The sequence below is a fragment of the Phyllobates terribilis genome, unplaced genomic scaffold, assembly GCF_046119375.1.
Source record: "Phyllobates terribilis strain yellow unplaced genomic scaffold, ASM4611937v1 Scaffold_12__6_contigs__length_324123572, whole genome shotgun sequence".
In the NCBI taxonomy this organism is placed as follows: domain Eukaryota; kingdom Metazoa; phylum Chordata; class Amphibia; order Anura; family Dendrobatidae; genus Phyllobates; species Phyllobates terribilis.
This window is the reverse complement of record NW_027362772.1, coordinates 72,303,569-72,323,326: the sequence shown is the minus strand read 5'-3', so window position 1 is coordinate 72,323,326 and position 19,758 is coordinate 72,303,569. Positions and strand designations below refer to the sequence as shown.

The window sequence follows — 19,758 nt, the reverse complement described above, 5'->3', positions numbered from 1 at the left end:
AATTTTGGACAGTGCTGTTGAAGTTTTTTTTGGACAGGGCCAATATGCAGTGTTTTCTAGCAGAATCCGCCTTCTAGTGTTATGGACTTTTTCTCCAACAAGAAGTTTTTCAAAACCTAAAGCAAAAGAAAAAAACACTGAAAAGACTTGAACATATGACCTGGAATGAGTGGACCCGATGAAGTTTGGGTTCTGGTACCAGAACTTGAACCAAATTAAAATCAATGTGGCCCTGAACTTTGGAACTGGAAATCTTTCTTCAAAATCCTCCCCAAAAACTTGGCGAAAAGCCTCCCTTTACACATTACCTGTAGGGATATGTTCATACTGATCCATTGTGCTGGATTTTTGGAGCAGGAACGCCCAAGTTTGGAGGAGGATTTTCTGCTCCAAAACTACTCAAAACCCTCAGTGTGAACATACAATACCCATTGAGTGGTTATCCTGGATTAAAACATCAAAAGCAGTGCCACACATTTCCAGATTGCATTTGGATTTGCAGAATTGAGTGTGATACCAGGCACGACCTGTGGACATGTGTGGCGCTGTTTCTGGACAGAACCCAAAATACATATATATTTTTTAATAATGATCTGTTGATTTTGGATCATGAGACCGGCAGAGGGTCTGTACATAATGTTGTGTGAAATTATCCTTAGGACTGATTGTATTGGGTTGTGACCAATCACAGTGGATTATGAAATCTGTTTATTTTATTTTTTAGTTTATTATTATTATTTTGGAAATAGAATCAAACGTTCTAGAATGCCTCGATTTTTTTGTATTCTCTTTAATAAATCGTACAAGCGATTGTGCAGATCAGGTTGGATGGAATCCGATAATCCGCAGATGCGTTTATTACTGATCACCGCTGATTTTGCAGCAGCCGTTTATCGCTTTACGGCCACATCTGCTGACATTCGTTCCTCTCCTCCAGCACTGGCGCATCCGAAGAAAAAAAAACATCCATCATCTAGCGATAGGGGGCGGCGCTTCCTTGTACTACCCGCCCACATTTCGAACGTCAGCCAATCAAGCCATAGCTATGTAAATCACTAAGGGCGCCAGAAGATTGCAGCGGTGGGCGGAGCTTCCCTCTCCTTTATATAGTGACGGGCCTCGCCGCATGTCGCAGTTCTCTCGCCGGTTGTCGTTTAAGTCGTACCGGAGACGTGTACGGTTTGGAGGCGAAAGAGAGAGGCGGACAGCATGGCGGAGGCAAGCACCTGCAATATGGAGGTAAAGAGCTGAGGGCGGGAGCGCAATGGCGTCTGGTCTCATTCATTGTAAGGGAGGGGGTGAAGGAAGGAAAGCGAGAGAGTAGGCCGCCATAGGCTAGTGCGGGGAGTAACGGGGGCACGGGGCAGGCGTGATGCGACTACGGGGCCGGTATCGTCGTGATTGGGGCCGGGGGTCGTGATAGCCTCCGGCTCCGTCAGCTTTCCCCGCCCACATGCCGGTAACAAAGGGCGGCCTTGTGTGCGCCCCACGTGTGCGGCCCGGCCTGTGCATGGCCGCGCTGTGTCAGGCCGCATGGTGCTGCCTCTCATGGGGCCTAGTGCTGCGCTGGGGGCGCAGGGCCTCGCTGTTATCAGCCACTGGGCAGTGATTTATATGGGGACAGTGACTGGGGGGCTTGCAGGGCTCCCTTACCACCCACTTCTGTAATATCTGGGGGGGGGGGGGGGTTAAGTGATTGGTACTGTTCGAGGGGGTCCCTACCAGAGACCAGCTTTATCCCTAGATGAGGGGACTGTCCATACACCCCCTCCCCCTAACATAGACACCCTAGGAAGATTTCCCCTTCACTTTTTATAGATTTTTATTTTTTTTCTCCCCAAGACAGGAGGGGATAGGTAGGTGCTCTGGTCCTCATAGTGGGGGTCTCCATACTACAGCTGTAGTCAGGTGGGGAGAGATTGCAATCTCATCTAACTATTGCTGTAGTGCGGAGTAATAGTGAAATATAAGCTGTGTTTATTTTATGTACATTTTTTTTTTTCTTTATCCCCTAATTTGTGAAGCCCCTTCTTTTAGCCAAGCAAGAGAACTTTTTTCTTCTATGGTATTTATTGCCGAACACTGATAGATTTATAGTAAATAAAAGGGGTTGATTAGACCTCCATTGGTCATCAAACTGGGTCTTTTTTTTTTTTTTTTTTTTTTTTTTGAGGGTCACCCACCAAACCAGTTATCCCCCATCCTGTGTATAGAGCAGGGATCCACAACACCAGTCCTCAAGAGCCACCAACACTTAATGCTGAAGTTGGTTTCTTATTTGCCATTTTTTTTTCTCTTTTAATGAAAGATAAAAAAAAATGCAGCGAGGTGCCCTGATGTGAATGCACTTACAAGCAGCTACAAAAGTCATAAAACTAGCCCAAAAAAAGGGCATCAAAGTGCGCACTGAAGAGCATTATTGAAAGGGTTAAATGACTTTGGGCAACAAATCTCACACTGCAGACACAGTTAATGCCTGCACTGAATTTAGGTTGCTCTATCCTGGCCCAAATGGGTTCTGGCCACACTTTCACAAGTTTGAATAAGTGGTGTTTTTTAAAGTGTTAAATGACTTTGGGCCAGGCTAGAGTGACCTCAATTTAATGTGAGCATCACTGTCTATTGGTGTGAAATCAGTGGTCTAAAGTCATGTAACCTCTGGAAATACACTAGTTACTTTGCAAATTTTCACAGATTTGAATATTTGTCCTCTTTGATGCCAGTTCTCATGCCCAGAACCCATTTGGGCCAGGCTGGAATGACCTGAATTTGATTTGGGGCACCATAATCTGTGTCTGCAGTGTGAGATCAGTGGCCCAAAGTCATTTAACCCTTTCAATAATGCCCTTTGATGCCCATTTTTGTGCAAGTTCTATGACTCTTGTAACTGCTTTTAAGCGTATTCAAATCAGGGCACCTCACTGCATTGTATTTATTGTTTTTGTAAAAAGAAAATGCTGAATAAGGAACAAATATCAGCAGCATCCTACAGTACATGTTTTCAGGATTTCCTTAGCATTGCACAGGGTGTTGGAATCATCACATGTGCAGGTGGTTATAACTTCACCTGTGCAATACTAAGGAAATCCTGAAAACCTGCTCTGTTGGTGGTCTTTAAGGACTGGAGTTGTGCACTCTTCCTATAGAGGATAATGTCCCAATCCCTTTTTAATGTTGGCTTCTGCTGGGACCCCCCTGAAAATGGGAGCACTTTCTGAATTTGTGGAGGTCAAGCATTCCCACCTCCATTCATTCTCTATGGACCCCTGGAGATGGCAGAGTATAGTGAGCCCTGTATCTGGTTAACTAGCAGTCAATGGGAGATGACCTATTAACTTGGTACATGCCCTTTAAATGGGATAGTTGGGTACTGGGCATCTTGTATAGCTGTTGGCAGGATGCTCTTTCAGTGTTGGCTATTATCTGTCCATACTCTGCTACAAAGTATGATTTTGTGACAGGGAATAAAGCACTGTAGACACCTGGGGATTCAACATCTGATATCCACTGTAGTGAGCAATGTTCAAGCACCCTCCGTACATGTGACTTGCATCTGAAAACCCCATTAAGACCACTCTACTAACCTACCCCTGTGCTCTTGGTGCAGTAATTTTAGGTTTAGTAAACAGGGCAGCTGTTGATCTGATGGGATACTTTTTTTTTTTTTTTTTTTTTTTGTCCAATTCTTCTCACCCTAGGTCTCGTATGCTACACTCCTTCCCTGAAGCCATTGTGAAAAGTTGCATATTCATCATCTAGGTCTATAGTCTTTGGGTGCATTTACACTGCACGTCTCTTAAAAAAAATAAATAAATAATAAAAAAAAAAACACTGTTCTCAGCAGCACATGTGCTGCCGAGAGCAGTTATATTCTATATGCACAGAACGATCTATTAACTGATGTGCAGTAGAATACTAAAGGAATCAACCCTCCTGAGCCATCTATATGGGCACGCAGGTTACAGAAAGGTGGATAAAATATCTGCAATCTGATGTCGAAATCCAAGTTTTTTATTAATATGTAAATGAGCTGGTAAGATCTATCAGTGGGACACAGATCATCCTGAGATCTTGCCTAGACTGTTTTGGAGGGTTGATCCTACTGACAGATGCATGCGGTCCTTTGCTGGCCACAAGACATGTAATGTAAATGCACCTCTTTAGTTTTACCCTTCTTTCTGCCCTGTGACGTTGCTTTGGGATCGGAGCTTAATACAATGTCTTTCCTTGTCACTTTCTCCTAGAACTTTGTAGCCAAGTTGGCCAATGGAATGAACTTGTCGTCTGCAGTAGAAGATGTAAATATCCTTTACACAGGGCTACGGAGGTTTTATGTAGAGCTCCCCGTACACTTCTGTGCTGTAATCGGTGCAGACCGTGGGGTCCTGGTTTCCCAACCGGACTCATTCCGCAGTAGTGGCAGAAGCCTCACATCAGGCATAGGGTCCGTGACCAATGCTTCGTGCTCACAGGGGTGAGGGTAGAGCCCCCTCGTACTAACACTGATAGGCAACGTTCACGTTGGTAGTCCAGGATCCTGTTTTGCTGCACTGCCCCCAAGTACATCACTACCTATTTTGGCACTTGTTGCACGGGCTTAAAGGGGTATTCCCGTATCTCAGTAAGTGATGGCATATAAACATACAATCACTTATACTTATTGGTGGTAGCAGAGGTCAGAATGGAGGCCCCAGCCTTATGCCCCTTCAGGCTTTCCTTACAAACTTTACACTATTCAAGGGAAAACAAAGTATCTAGTTCTGGTGTCCCAAGAGGTCAGTTCTCCACCTATCATTAAGTGATGGCATATGCAACAATGTGGTCACTCACTGAGTTGGGAATACCACTTTAATTCAGCTGGGGTCCAAAGAAGGACCCCTGCACAGTGCATGGTCCTCCGCTCTAATGCGGGTACACCTTGCGGCTGTCCTAGAAATGTGAGGATGAATATAACTCCCGTTCTGGAGATGATTGCTGATCTTCCACCATCTCTTTGATCAGGTTTCCTGTACACAACCAGAGAGCACAGTGAAGCCTTCAGCAGAAGAAATGACCTCTAAAGATTACTATTTTGACTCGTATGCACATTTTGGCATCCACGAGGTAAGTTGTTTAGTTTCTTGCCTTTATTTCATGAATTTTTTTTTTTTATTATTTGTTCAGTCTCTTAATGGGGCTTTATGGTTTGATCGTTTGCAGGAAATGTTAAAGGATGAAGTTCGGACGCTGACCTACCGCAACTCCATGTTCCACAACAGACACCTGTTTAAGGATAAGGTGGTCCTGGATGTAGGGAGCGGGACGGGGATCCTCTGCATGTTTGCAGCAAAAGCCGGAGCAAAGAAAGTTATTGGGGTAAGAATCTCTGACAACCAGGCACTGAGTCTCCACTACAGGGGATGCTAGATTGCTGCTTAATTTATTTAAGCAGACTTCACAGCTATGTATATTCTATACATGCATAATAGAGTATACATATAGAATATATCTGTAGTATGAGCCGCTGTGAATTGTGGATGCGGTGGAGATCAGACATGTCTGCGGGTGAACCGCACCTCCACTAATGAATAATTGATTAGAAATTAACCCACCATTAGATTAAACCAAACCTGTAATTCCTGCTTTCTTAACAGATTGAGTGCTCAAGTATCTCTGACTACGCGATCAAGATAGTGAAGGCAAACAAACTGGATCACGGTAAGATCCTTATTCCAGACTTGCTAATTGTGTAATAATGGAGAATCTATTTGTTTGTTTGTTTGTCATCTGATGCTGAAGTTCAAAGTGATGTTTTCTACAGTTGTAACGATCATCAAAGGGAAAGTGGAAGAAGTGGAGCTGCCTGTAGACAAGGTGGACATAATAATCAGCGAGTGGATGGGATACTGTCTGTTCTACGAGTCCATGCTGAACACTGTCATCTATGCCCGGGATAAGTGGCTGGTAAGTCCTGCATCTAGAATGCTTCTAACGAGTAACCATCTTAAATTTTATTTTTTTACGTATTTATTATAATTTTTTTTTTCTTTCCTCCTTCAGACACCCGATGGTCTTATATTCCCTGATCGTGCAACTCTTTATGTGACGGCTATTGAAGACCGACAGTACAAAGACTACAAAATTCACTGTAAGTTTCTTGCATTACGAGGGGTTTCTGGAAACCTGAAATGATGTACAAGTTTTATTTATATACTTCCACCCCCTGTTGCAATCTTTGTTGTACATCAAACATCTACTTCCATTGATAGGTTGATGGTTTCCAGACTATATGGCTTGCCCCTTCCCAGTCTAAATCTTCCTGCCTCTCACAACCTGTTACTACAAATATTAGATATAGCACTTTCCCATTTACTGTTCCTACAAGCCTCGCCCCGTGCAGACACTGTCCGCAGCTTGGATCAGTGAGGCCCACTATGCAGCGCTTATTACATGCTATAAAACAAGAAGGGGTCATGAGTTTTGTTAAAACACTTGCTGAGTTACTGTACTGAGGCTCTCTAATACCTCCATAGTATGAGTCTGTAAAGATTCAGGTCCTTAATAGTTCATTCCTTTCTGTAATAAATACTCCTTTTGCTGTAAAGCTTTAACGCAAGCTTTATCTTTCAGGGTGGGAGAACGTCTATGGATTTGACATGTCCTGTATTAAAGATGTTGCCATCAAAGAACCTCTAGTTGATGTGGTCGACCCCAAACAGTTGGTCACAAATTCATGTCTCATCAAGGTTTGTATACCACAGTGCTATCATTTATGATGGTGTCACCATCTTGATACTCGTAACTTGCTCTACAATCTAACCTCTAAAAGTGAGATTCCAATTTTGGCAGGACCATTAGTGTTCATGTTGTTGTATCTTAACGCTCCCCTGACTGCCGATGTAGGGGGTAAAGTGTGTGGGTTGTCTGGCTGCATCTTTTTCCTTTCTACCTACTTAGATTAAATACACGCTGAGCCAAACTGAGCTGGCATGAGTATGAGGATGGATGGATTTCTGCAGCTCCGTGCAGCCATTATCAATGGGCAATAAACATCTGTATGCAGAAAACCTCGGTGTACTTAGGAGTTCATGTATAGAAATGCTGAGCTGTGGTTTGTAGTTTTCCAGATACTAATGACTTTCTGATTCTAGGAAGTGGATATCTACACAGTAAAGGTGGATGACCTGAGCTTCACATCTCCATTCTGCCTCCAAGTGAAGAGGAATGACTACATCCATGCCCTGGTCGCTTATTTCAACATAGAGTTCACGCGTTGTCATAAGAGGACGGGCTTCTCTACTAGTAAGTGTGGTGTTTTTTTTTTTTGTTTGTTTTTTTTTTCTTCATTTAAATCAAAGAAGCTTTTTATATTTGTCTATTAAAACTCAATTTCTTAAGAACATGGCTGAGGGTCTCCTTTTTTACCCCAAGAGCCCGATCCATCCAAGTATATTTTCCCACCTAACATTTTGTTTTTCAGGCCCTGAGTCTCCTTACACTCACTGGAAGCAGACAGTCTTCTACATGGAGGACTACTTGACTGTCAAGACCGGAGAGGAGATATTTGGAACAATAGGCATGAAGCCAAATGCCAAGAACAACGTAAGTTCTCCGGTTACTTAATGGGAACCTGTCAGCCGCCTTGTGCTGCAATATGAAGGTCTAGACCCAAATGAGTCTGGTCTATTAAATGGAGCTGGGGGGAAAAAGCATCTTCTCCCATCTTGATTTGTGGAAACCCTTGCATGGCTTTGTATAATTCTTGTTGCATTTAAAGGGAACTTGTCATCAGTTTTGTACTGCAAGGAGTGTAAATCTACCTGGGACTGACAGCACTTATTCCTGCTTTCTCTTTATAGCGAGACTTGGATTTTACCATCGACATCGACTTCAAAGGTCAACTCTGCGAATTGTCCTGTTCCACAGACTACAGAATGCGCTGATGCAAAGACATCGAAACCATCTGACCAGGCAGAAGAAAACAATGCATCAAGTTATACATTAGCTGTGTGGTTTTACTTACATATAGCATACACCTTTTTAACTCCCTGCTGTCTTCCTCAGTGGGGTAGAATACTTTTAGCGCCCCCTTCTGATCCAGTCTTTAAATTGGTGCTTTGGCCACACCAATGACTTGGTCTTTACCTCCAAAATGGCCTCATGGCTTGAGGTGGGAATATCATCTAGCTTTAGACATCTGGCGTGACGCCGTGTAAATATTTAATCATGAACTGGTTTTGTTAACCGTCCATTAAACTGTTATCGGGCCTTTCTAAGGGGCGCAGGTGTCTTTTGGAGTCACCTGTAGCTATTGGTAATGCCTAAAGAACAGTTTGAGCAAACGGAGTGTTACACCCCCTTACACTGTAGCCCCCCCAGTGTTCATCGCACTCGTCTTCTACAGTACCTCCTAAGCATATCTCTTCCGTTCCAAAAATAAAATGTCGGAAGCCATCAAGCTGTCTGGATGCTGCTGGAATGAAAGGGATGGACTGCCAGGACTTGATGTGGACACGTCGGTCGCTCCTAATCACAAGCGGTGATCGTCTCCTATAGACGCCCCCCTCCCCACCGGCTCAGCGGTGGCCTCATAATCTGCCATTTTGTAAGGATTTATATGTCCTCCAGATACTGACTCGGAAAGGTGTTTTTTGTTTTACAGATCAGTTGTCCATTGTGACCTTCATAAGTTATGGTTTTTATATGGTTACATTCATAATGAAATTAAAAAGTGAACTGTGATGTGGTCTCCTGGTTCTTCTGATGAATCATTAAAGGGGGGGTTACCTCTTCCTAGTAACACTAAAGACACAAATAATGTTTCTTCAGTATTAGTCCACTTAAAGGACTTGAAGCTGTGATCATCTGATCGCTTTTGAGAGATCTATATCTCCTAGTATCTAACAGCTGTGGCTGAAGGCACATGATGGTTGATTAAATTAGCCATCATGTGCTGGGAAAGATGCAAACCTACACAAGTCATGATGTAACTGTATAGATATCATGAAGGGGTTAAATAAGCACTTCTAAAATTAACTTCAAACTAAAATCTGATCTTGTAACATCAAATGGATGGGGCAAAACATTCTCCAGTGGTGGTTAACCACTCTAGGAAGGTCACCAATGTGCTGCATTAATTCCACAGCATCATCATTGCTGTCCCCATTGCGGCTCACAATCTAGTTTCCCTATCAGTATGTCTTTGGAGTGTTGGAGGAACCCGGAGGAAACCCACCCAAACACGGGGAGAACATACAAACTTGCAGATGTTGTACTTTGTGGGATTTGAACCCAGGATCGCAAGGCTGCAGTACTAACCACTGAGCTGCTTTTGAACGTGTTCTACACCTGGGTGGTGAGCATTTTTATTGCTATCAGGTACTTTTTTTTTTTTTCTTGATGCGGTCTACAATAAGAGTGCATGAGCATACCACACTACGGTGCTAACTCCGGCGCTGCCCATCCTGCCTCCGGACAGAAACACGCATCCAGCATTATAGAAGATATAGATGCGCACCCGTCCTACCGTTCTTAAGCAGTTTTGTCACAAGACTGACGACTTCTGCAGCCTTCACTATGAGATCAGTGCTGATGCACTCATTCTTGAGCACGGCTCGGCAGCCCCATAGGGAATGAATGGAGCAGCGGTCGAGCGTGGGCACAGCCCCCCATTCTGAGTGCTCCGCTCAGAATAGAGCAGCAGTGCAGATGCTTGACCGCTGCTCCAGTCATTCCCTCTGGTGCTGCGCTTGGATTTTTCTCCCAGCACCCATAAAAAAATAAATGGAGTGTTGGTCAGATGTGTAACCTGCTGCTTTATTGTGTAATAGGGATACAAATTCCCTGATCAGTGGTTTTCTTGCCGCTGCAACCCTCACAGATCAGTAAATTGTTACCTATCTGGTGAAGCTGAGAACTTTTCACTGGACAAGCCTTAATCATCCATAACTGCACTATATTCCAAACCTTTGGCAAAGTCCTTGCTCACACAAATGTGAAAATGCGTTGTTTTTTTTTTTTTCCCCTTCATCTATAAAATTTTTCATTTGTCACCTGTGTGACATCACAATTTTAAATCTTCACACTGACATTGCACAACTTTTTTTGTGTTGTAATGATGAGAGATCACAGGAGGGTGGAGATGTTACTGATCTGCAAATAATGAAAATTTGGAAGGAACATTTTTCAAAACTTCTGAGCACACGTGCAGAAACCCTGGCACAGCCTCTATCAGTGAGGTTATTAATGGTGGTCTGAGGAAGGTTCTGCTGCTGAATCATCAAGATACGCTGCTGGCAGCTGCTTTTGTAATCACCGACCAATGACGTGTGGAGAGAAGTCTGGAAACTCTGTAGAACGTTTGGGCCATGCAGGCTGCTCACCAGCAACTTGCAGCCTGGGGTGGAAAAATGGCCACACCACCACTATGATGCCAAGCTGTTAATACCTGAAATGAAGACTAGAGGGGTCTGGCTACCGTACACTATGCCACCCAGGAGTAAGACTGGTGTGACGAAGGCCTCATCATGGCGTTGCCCACATGGTCTACAGACATTGCATCCAAGAGAGACCTGGAACCGATTCAACCTTTCCCCATGCAATTATACACTGCTCAAAAAAATAAAGGGAACACTCAACACATCCTAGATCTGAATGAATGAAATATTCTCGTTGAATACTTTGTTCTGTACAAAGATGAATGTGCTGACAACAAAATCACACAAAAATCATCAATGGAAATCAAATGTATTAACCAATGGAGGCCTGGATTTGGAGTCACCCCCAAAATTAAAGTGGAAGAACACACTACAGGCTGATCCAACTTTGATGTAATGTCCTTAAAACAAGTCAAAAGGAGGCTCAGTATTGTGTGTGGCCTCCACGTGCCTGTATGACCTCCCTACAATGCCTGGGCATGCTCCTGATGAGGTTGCGGATGGTCTCCTGTGGGATCTCCTCCCAGACCTGGACTAAAGCATCCGCCAACTCCTGGACAGTCTGTGGTGCAACGTGACGTTGGTGGATGGAGTGAGACATGATGTCCCAGATGTGCTCAATCGGATTCAGGTCTGGGGAACGGGCGGGCCAGTCCATAGCTTCAATGCCTTCATCTTGCAGGAACTGCTGACACACTCCAGCCACATGAGGTCTGGCATTGTCCTGCATTAGGAGGAACCCAGGGCCAACCGCACCAGCATATGGTCTCACAAGGGGTCTGAGGATCTCATCTCGGTACCTAAAGCCCCCGTCTCACATAGCGAGATCGCTGCTGTGTCACGGTTTTGTTGACGCAACAGCGACCTCACCAGCGATGTTGCTATGTGTGACACTTTGCAGCGATCAGGCCCCTGCTGTGAGGTCGCTGATCGCTGCAAAGTGTCCTGGACCATTTTTTGGTCGTTGCCCTCCCGCTGGTCAGCACACATCGCTGTGTGTGACCAGCGGGAGCAGCGATCAGGCTGGTACCCATGATAAACATCGGGTTACTAGGTGCGCGTGTGCCCCTAGTAACCCGATGTTTATCATGGTTACGAGCCTGCTAAAGTGAGCGGTAACCACCGTAGCAGAGTGGTAACCATGATAAACAACGGGTTACTAGGTGCGCATGTGCCCCTAGTAACCCGATGTTTACCATAGTTACCAGTCTGCTCCTGCTTCAGCAGGCTCGTAACCAGGAGCAGGACATCGTGGAAAGATTCTTTCCACGATGTCGTTGCTCCCCTGATCGTTGGTGAGCCTGCCTGTTTGACAGCTCACCAGTGACCACATAGAGACGCAGCAACGATCCCTGACAGGTCGTATCGTTGCAGCATCACTAAGTGTGACGGGGCCTTAATGGCAGTCAGGCTACCTCTGGCGAGCACATGGAGGGCTGTGCGGCCCTCCAAAGAAATGCCACCCCACACCATTACTGACCCACTGCCAAACCGGTCATGCTGAAGGATGTTGCAGGCAGCAGATCGCTCTCCACGGCGTCTCCAGACTCTGTCACACGTGCTCAGCGTGAACCTGCTTTTATCTGTGAAGAGCACAGGGCACCAGTGGCGACTTTGCCAATCGTGGTGTTCTGTGGCAATTCCCAAGCGTCCTGCACGGTGTTGGGCTATGAGCACAACCCCCATCTGTGGACGTCGGGCCCTCATACCACCCTCATGAAGTCAGTTTCTAACCGTTTGTGAAGACACATTTGTGGCCTGCTGGAGCTTATTTTGCAGGGCTCTGGCAGTGCTCCTCCTGGTCCTCCTTGCACAAAGGCGGAGGTAGCGGTTCTGGTGCTGGGTTGTTTCCCTCCTACGGCCCCCTCCACGTCTCCTGGTGTACTGGCCTGTCTCCTTGTAGCGCCTCCAACCTATGGACACTACGCTGACAGACACAGCAAACCTTCTTGCCACAGCTCGCATTGATGTGCCATCCTGGATGAGCTGCACTACCTGAGCAACTTCTGTGGGTTGTAGAGTCCGTCTCATGCTACCACGAGTGTGAAAGCACAACCGACATTCAAAAGTGACCAAAACATCAGCCAGAAAGCATTGGTACTGAGATGTGGTCTGTGGTCCCCACCTGCAGAACAGCTCCTTTATTGAGGGTGTCTTGATAATTGCCAATAATTTCCATCAATTGTCTATTCCATTTGCACAACAGTATGTGAAATTGATTGTCAATCAGTGTTGCTTCCTAAGTGGACAGTTTGATTTCACAGAAGTTTGATTTACTTGGAGTAATATTCTGTTGTTTAAGTGTTCCTTTATTTTTTTGAGCAGTGTATATTTGGTGTTATTTGCTCTATGGCTGCACTCACTCGTTGCTGCTCTCGTGGCAAAAACATCAGTTTGATGCAATTGTTCAAAAACATTGCAGTTCTACACCAATGTAAAAAAAAAAGCACAATGTCAAACTAAAACTGTTAACTCCTAAACTTATAGAATTCAGCCAGTGACAAATGTGCAAATAAACATTTTATTAAAGCCCTAGGTGTAGTTGAGCGTTAAGTGTTTTTACATTAACATGTGAACAAAGGAAAAAAAAACATTAGATGCTGCGTCCGCAGAGCGCTGTGCAGCCTGACGCTACTTCTCCAGCGGTGCGTAGTTCAGCAGCTTCTCAATGAGGTCGACGTGAGAGAGGAGCATCCGGCGGCAACAGTAACGCTTCAATCCCAGAGCGTCCAGGGCGTCCCTGAGAACAAAGGATCATCCGGTTAGTCGGTGTCTTACTGGATTCACAAGTCCTTGAAACGACCTGCTATGCACGGATCAGCCGCAGGTTTCTCCGACCCCCAACTCAACATTCTCGCGCATATATGAGGGCGCCAAGTTGCTGACAGACAAAATGTACGACCCTTTAAACCCGCCATGCTTTGTTACATGCAGTCTTTCTAATTTTCTATCTGATGCATAACGACTTGCTTGCTCTGGTGTGGTCTGGGATTTCCTGTAGATGGCACCATGGAAACTTCAGAGCAAGCACAAAATGCATCAAGCCTTGCTTGCTCTGGGATTGTCTGTTGATGGCACCATGGAAACCTCAGAGCAAGCACAAAATGCATCAAGACTTGCTTGCTCTGAGGTTGTCTGGGATTGCCTGTTGATGCCTCCATGGAAACCTCAGAGCAAGCAGAAAAATGCATCAAGACTTGCTTGCTCTGGGATTGCCTGTTGATGGCACCATGGAAACCTCAGAGCAAGTACAAAAATGCATCAAGACTTGCTTGCTCTTTGATTGTCTAGGATTGCCTGTTGATGCCTCCATAGAAACCTCAGAGCAAGCGTAAAATGCATCAATACTTGCTTGCTCTTTGGTTGTTTGGGATCGTCTGCTGATGGCACCATGGAAACCTCAGAGCAAGCACAAAAATGTATCAAGTCTTCCTTGCTCTGAGGTTGTCTGGGACGGTCTGTTGATGGCACCATGGAAACCTCAGAGCAAGCACAAAAATGCATCAAGACTTGCTTGCTCTTTGGTTGTCTAGGATTGCCTGTTGATGGCACCATGGAAACTTCAGAGCAAGCACAAAAATGCATCAAGACTTGCTTGCTCTTTGGTTGTCTAGGATTGCCTGTTGATGGCACCATGGAAACTTCAGAGCAAGCACAAAAATGCATCAAGACTTGCTTGCTCAGGGGTTGTCTGGGATTGCCTGTTGATGCCTCCATAGAAACCTCAGAGCAAGTGTAAAATGCATTAAGACTTGCTTGCTCTTTGGTTGTCTGTGATCGTCTGTTGATGGCACCATGGAAACCTCAGAGCAAGCACAAAAATGCATCAAGACTTGCTTGCTTTGGAGCTGTCTGTTGATGCCTCCATGGAAACTTCAGAGCAAGCGCAAAACTGGACATCTCATAAAAAAAAGCATGTCTAAGTAGTCATTTCTCAAGGGGTTAGTACTGAATCCTCACCCTTCTGTATATTCGGCTTGCAGGAGTCCCAGGTACGCCTCCCATTTGTTTCCAACCACCTTCCCGCAGGTGAAGCATCGGACTGGTATAATCATGCTGCACCGGTGAAAAAAAGCTGGAACTATCACAAAGGAAGATAATTAGATCGTTATATCCTCCCTTCCTTTTCGTCATTCTGCTTTTCCGGGGACTGCAGTTTTTTCTTCCCTGGTTTCAGAGATCTGATCGCCTTAAGTTAACCCCTTCCCCACATAGGGAGTATCAGTACGTATGTCTGCCCTATGTCGGGTAGGGGAGTATGGATAGGGCTCAGGGGTTAAGTCCGCTCCAGACACAGGGAGCAACAGTGAAGACTCATCGCCGGACCCGGGGAGGGTGACTAAAGCACAGTTTGTAAAAAAAATAAAAACAAACTGCAGCCAGGGAAGAAGGGTTTTTCCAAAAAAAAAAGATGGAAAACCCCTTTAAATAGCCTTAAGGCTTTGTGCACACGTTCAGGATTTGCAGCAATATTCTGTTGCAAATCCTGATGTGCTGGCGGGAAAAAACACTGAGCGCTGTTGATTTTTATTTTATGCACCGATTCACTTGAATTGGACGTGTTTGATCCCAAAACCAAGTCAAAATTGGACAATGTCTCCGAAATAGGAAAATAAAATGGAGCGTTGGACAAGAAAAAAGAGAAATAGGTATGTGTTCCATCCAAAAGAAAATGAACATGTATCTAAAACTTGGACATGTGAACAAGGCCTTACGGTAAGGATGTATGTCACAGTCCAAGTGTGGCCCTTGATTCACGGAGCGGCCCCAGGTCTCCAGACCTCATATGAGGCTGTCAAGTTCGGGTCGGGAGACCGGCAGCCGATCCATATTTGGACCGTGATACACGGATGTGTGCATGCAGCCTTAAAGGGGTTGCCCGGTGTTGGGGTTCAAGTCTGCACTCAGTATATGTGACTGGAGACTTGTGTATCCTCATAGTGCGAGCTGTTACGATTCTCCGGCCATTTACATACTTCTGGCCACATTCCGACTAGACGTGTCCGGCCTCACTCAATTCCAAGTCTAGTCGGAATGTGATTGCATGTATGCAAATAACATACTTGTGGTCACGTGCCTGGCACCGGATAATTCTGATAAAAATACGGAAAAGTGAACGCGCCATAGACTGTAATGTAACATGTTCTTGTATGAATGACGGCTCAGACAGGTCTCCAGGCGCCACGGTCATTGATAAGTGGCTTCCCATTAAATGAATGCCCTATATGAAGTTAGATTGCAAGCTCACTGCTGTGAATGTCGGCAATCTCTGTTACAACACTGTGGAATAGGTTAGCGCTATATATGGGAAAGTGATCACAGCTACAATATTTTCTATATTGCACTGCTTATAATCTCTACTAAAGATCAAGCACTAGGTGCTGCATTCTTCTTACACCTGGCATACTCACCAAACCTTCAGCTTCCTCCTCTCCTTGCAATGGACAAGAAGCACTCACCACCAGGCAGAGAAGTTTCTGGGCTAGCTAGCTTCTGTGCGCATGCGTGTGATGCAGTTGTTTTTGCAGTTCCTACAGATTTCCGCCTGGGGGCAGCAGAAGACGCGGATTATTTCAGGCTGTGCGCTGATTATGTAACGTTGTCTGAGCAGCTGTTGGGGACTGCTGCACTGCATGAATCATGGCAGGGAAGGAGGAAGAGCTCAGCAAACTAGTAATAATCACTGGAGCTGTAAATGATAAGTCCGGGAAGTAGGTGGCATTATTCATAATTCATGCCAGGCTGTGCTGAGAACAGCTACAAAATGTCGATATTAAGGTGGCACTTACATTCCCCTTCAGACCCACAGTCTTCCCAAGCAATGCCAAAAAGGGAACCCGCCGCAAAGACCCCAGTGCCATCGATGCGTCCCCCGGAAACATCCATTGTGCTATCTACAGGGTCCCAAAAGCCGCCCCCCCAGTGGCCCCAGGACTCCTAGTGCCCTCAGCGCTCAAAGTGCCTCCAGCACTTCCAGTGCTCCCAGCACCCCCAAGGACTCGCAGTGCCCCCAGTTATCCCAACGCTTTCAGGGCTCCCAGCACCCCCAGTGCTCCCAGTTCCCCCATTCCTTCCAGTTCCTCCAGCACTCCCAATGGCTCCAGTGCTCCCTGTGCCCCCAGTACTTTGAGTGCCCCCAGAGCTCCCAGTGCCCCTAGAGCTCCCAGTGCCCCCAGAGCTCCCAGTGCCTCCAGCTCTTCCAGTGCTTCCAGCACCCCCAAGGACTTGCAGTGCCCCCAGTGTTCCCAGCGCTTCCAGGGCTCCCAGTGCTCCCTGTTCCTCTAGCACTCCCAATGCCTCCAGTGCTCCCTGTGCACTCAGTGTTCCCTGTGCACCCAGTGCTCCCAGCATTTTGGGTGCCCCTAGAGCTCCCAGTGCCTCCAGCAGTTCCAGTGCTCCCAGCACCCCCAAGGACTCGCAGTGATCCCAGGGCTCCCAACGCCCCCAGTGCTCCGAGTTCCGCCATCGCTTCCAGTTCCTCCAGCACTCCCAATGCCTCCAGTGCTCCCTGTGCCCCAGTGCTCCCAGCATTTTGAGTGCCCCTAGAGCTCCTAGTGCCCCCAGCGCTCCCAGTGCCTCCAGCACTTCCAGTGCTCCCAGCACCCCCAAGGACTTGCAGTGCTCCCAGTTCCCCCATCACTTCCAGTTCCTCCAGCACTCCCAATGCCTCCAGTGCTCCCTGTGCACCCAGTGCCCCCAGAGCTCCCAGTGCCTCCAGCACTTCCAGTGCTCCCAGCACCCCCAAGGACTCGCAGTGATCCCAGGGCTCCCAACGCCCCCAGTGCTCCCAGTTCCGCCATCCCTTCCAGTTCCTCCAGCACTCCCAATGCCTCCAGTGCTCCCTGTGCCCCAGTGCTCCCAGAGCTCCCAGTGCCTCCAGCACTTCCAGTGCTCCCAGCACCCCCAAGGACTCGCAGTGATCCCAGGGCTCCCAACGCCCCCAGTGCTCCCAGTTCCGCCATCCCTTCCAGTTCCTCCAGCACTCTCAATGCCTCCAGTGCTCCCTGTGCCCCCAATGCTCCCAGCACTTTGAGTGCCCATAGAGCTCCCAGTGCCCCCAGCATTTCCAGTGCCCCCTGTGCTGCCAGCCCCCCAGAGCTCTCAGTGCGCTGTCTGCAATCCTGTCTGTGATCCACTGAAAAAGTCTGTCTGTATAGAATAGGAAATATTAATTGCAAGAAATAGTATAAATAGTATAAGATCTATAGGACAGTGTAAAAATTGCAAGATTTCTGTTTTGTTTTTTTTGTTTTTTTTTTTAAATATATTGATATGAAGAATGAACAAAAAATTGGTACAATGGTGCAGCGGCATGGTCGTACCTTTGGCCCGAACGATGCTCTTTCAAAATGTTGGAAGACGCACAGGCTGGATCTAGTGATCCTGACAGCTTCAGAACAGAGCTCGCAAGCGGGCAATTCTTATCTAGAAAACCGGCCACTGCTGACAGACTGCAGAGGTGGCCGGTATCCAGGGCAAAGAGCTGTACACTATAGAATTAAATAGCCTTCCTTTTTTAAGAATGGAGAGGATTTTTAATAAGAAGAAAATTGCAAAGTTTCTCGTTTTTACAAACACTTTACAATAATGAGAAAACTCCTTTAACATAAGAAGTCTGATTTAAAGATTAGGTCTGATTTCCTGATGACACATTACCTTTAAGAAGGACACGTGTTCTCCATGCTGATGTCGCTGTCATTGGATCCAAAGCAACAATGCCGGAGATGACGGATAAATGGGAAGGGTTCACACACATGTCACCATGGGATGCACGGGATTGCAGTTATTTATTCTCCGCTCAGTTGGGTCCATATTTCATGAACCTGCAGATATTATTGTAAAGGGCAGAACATCTCAGTGATAAATACTGCTGACCTAGGAGACCCGATGCACAGAAATCTGCCACCACACGTTAATATATTGGGTTTCCCTCATTACATGGAAGAGACCTTTTACTGCATCTTATTTTATGAAGGTACAGCCTGGAAATGATCATGGAGGAAATTAATGTCAAGCACTTGATTAACTGCTGTAACCTTGATGATAATGATTATAAGCAGCCATTAAATGCACAGCATATGATATAACACCCGGATCTGCTATAGACAGAGGATTTTGTAAAGCTGTATAAGTGACAAAAAAGGCAAATCTCGGTAAAAGCCGAGGTCCTAGATGATGGAATATGAAGGATGTCCTGCTCCTTTAGGAATCTGATCTCATTTTTTAGAATTTTCATCAAGAAATGAAAAGTCAAACTTCTATAATAGCGTCTCAGATAAGTCATTTTCAGCCTGGTAAGCGGCTGTGACATCATAAATGATTTTAAACTACTGTGACATCACAGGAGAGTTCATGTTACACGTAAACCACTGTGACATCATGAATCAGAATCATACGTACATAGGATTTCTTTAGGTAAGCTACTGTGACATCATGAATCAGATTCATGCACAGAATTCCATCAGGTGAGCTACTGTGACATCACAAATGGGTTTCCGAGCTGCTGTGACATCACAGGTTAAAGGGTAGTCCGATACCTAATACTATTTAAGTATCTTTATAATATAATCACTTTTGTAATTTGCCTTATTTGGAATTTCCTTACTAGTTTCTCTATAGGAGAAACCCCTCAGTCTGTTTCTTGATTTTACTTCCAGTGACGTTCTGTTTCAGTCTTCCAGCATGCACTGGGGATTCTGAGACGAAGCATTATCAGGGGGCTGGCGGTATTGTCACTCCCCACAGATTCTTTCACCACCATGAAATTGGACTTCATCAGGAGGCTGGCGGTGAAAGAAACTGGGGCGTGACACCCTGCCACTTCCCAATGATGTCCTGAATCAGTGGCAGTGAAAAAAGCTGTGGGGAGTGAAGAACACCACTCCCTCATGATGTCCCAAATCAGTGGAGATTAAAGAAGCTGTGGGGCGAGATGCCACGCCACTCCCTGATGATGTCCCGAATCAGTGGTAGTCAAAAAAGCGGTGGGGAGTGAACAGCACCATTCCCTGATGATGTCCCAAATCAGTGGTGGTGAAAGAAGCAGTGGGGCAGGATGTAGCACCACTCCATGAAGATGTTCTGAATCAATGGCAATGAAGGAAGCTGTGGGGAGTGAAGCAGCGCCACTCTCTGATTATGTCCCGAATCGAAGAAGCTGTGGGGAGTGACGCCGCTGCACTATGATGATGTCCCGACTCAATGGTGGTGAAAGAAGCTGTGGGGAGTGACACCGTGCCACTTCCTTAGGATGTCCCGAATCAGTGATGGTGAAAGAAGCTATTGGGAGTGAAGAGCACCACTCACTGACGATGTCCGGTATCAGTGGTGGTGAGAGAAGCTT

General features: G+C 46.0%; 2 protein-coding genes across 3 annotated transcripts; one reads left to right on the top strand and one right to left on the bottom strand.

Moving 5' to 3' along the window:
• Positions 1 to 1,043: 1,043 nt before the first annotated feature.
• On the top strand, positions 1,044 to 8,721 carry PRMT1 (protein arginine methyltransferase 1). 2 transcript variants are annotated; one of them, XM_073655963.1, is made up of 11 exons: positions 1,044 to 1,239; positions 4,245 to 4,298; positions 5,002 to 5,103; positions 5,200 to 5,355; positions 5,634 to 5,697; positions 5,801 to 5,943; positions 6,040 to 6,127; positions 6,610 to 6,725; positions 7,131 to 7,281; positions 7,460 to 7,581; positions 7,839 to 8,721. In XM_073655963.1, the coding sequence occupies exons 1-11, from the start codon at positions 1,210 to 1,212 to the stop codon at positions 7,920 to 7,922; spliced, it is 1,110 nt and encodes a 369-aa protein (XP_073512064.1). In that variant the 5' UTR covers positions 1,044 to 1,209; the 3' UTR covers positions 7,923 to 8,721. The 2 variants fall into 2 exon arrangements, with proteins under 2 accessions (XP_073512064.1, XP_073512065.1); XM_073655964.1 differs by lacking the exon at positions 4,245 to 4,298 and having other exon boundaries at positions 1,047 to 1,239.
• A 4,201-nt stretch (positions 8,722 to 12,922) lies between these two features.
• LOC141173087 (DNA-directed RNA polymerases I, II, and III subunit RPABC5-like) lies at positions 12,923 to 15,941 on the bottom strand. Its single transcript, XM_073657731.1, has 3 exons — positions 15,827 to 15,941; positions 14,376 to 14,496; positions 12,923 to 13,155 (listed from the first exon to the last, which is right to left on the bottom strand). The coding sequence occupies exons 2-3, from the start codon at positions 14,468 to 14,470 to the stop codon at positions 13,047 to 13,049; spliced, it is 204 nt and encodes a 67-aa protein (XP_073513832.1). The 5' UTR covers positions 14,471 to 14,496; positions 15,827 to 15,941; the 3' UTR covers positions 12,923 to 13,046.
• Positions 15,942 to 19,758: the final 3,817 nt, after the last annotated feature.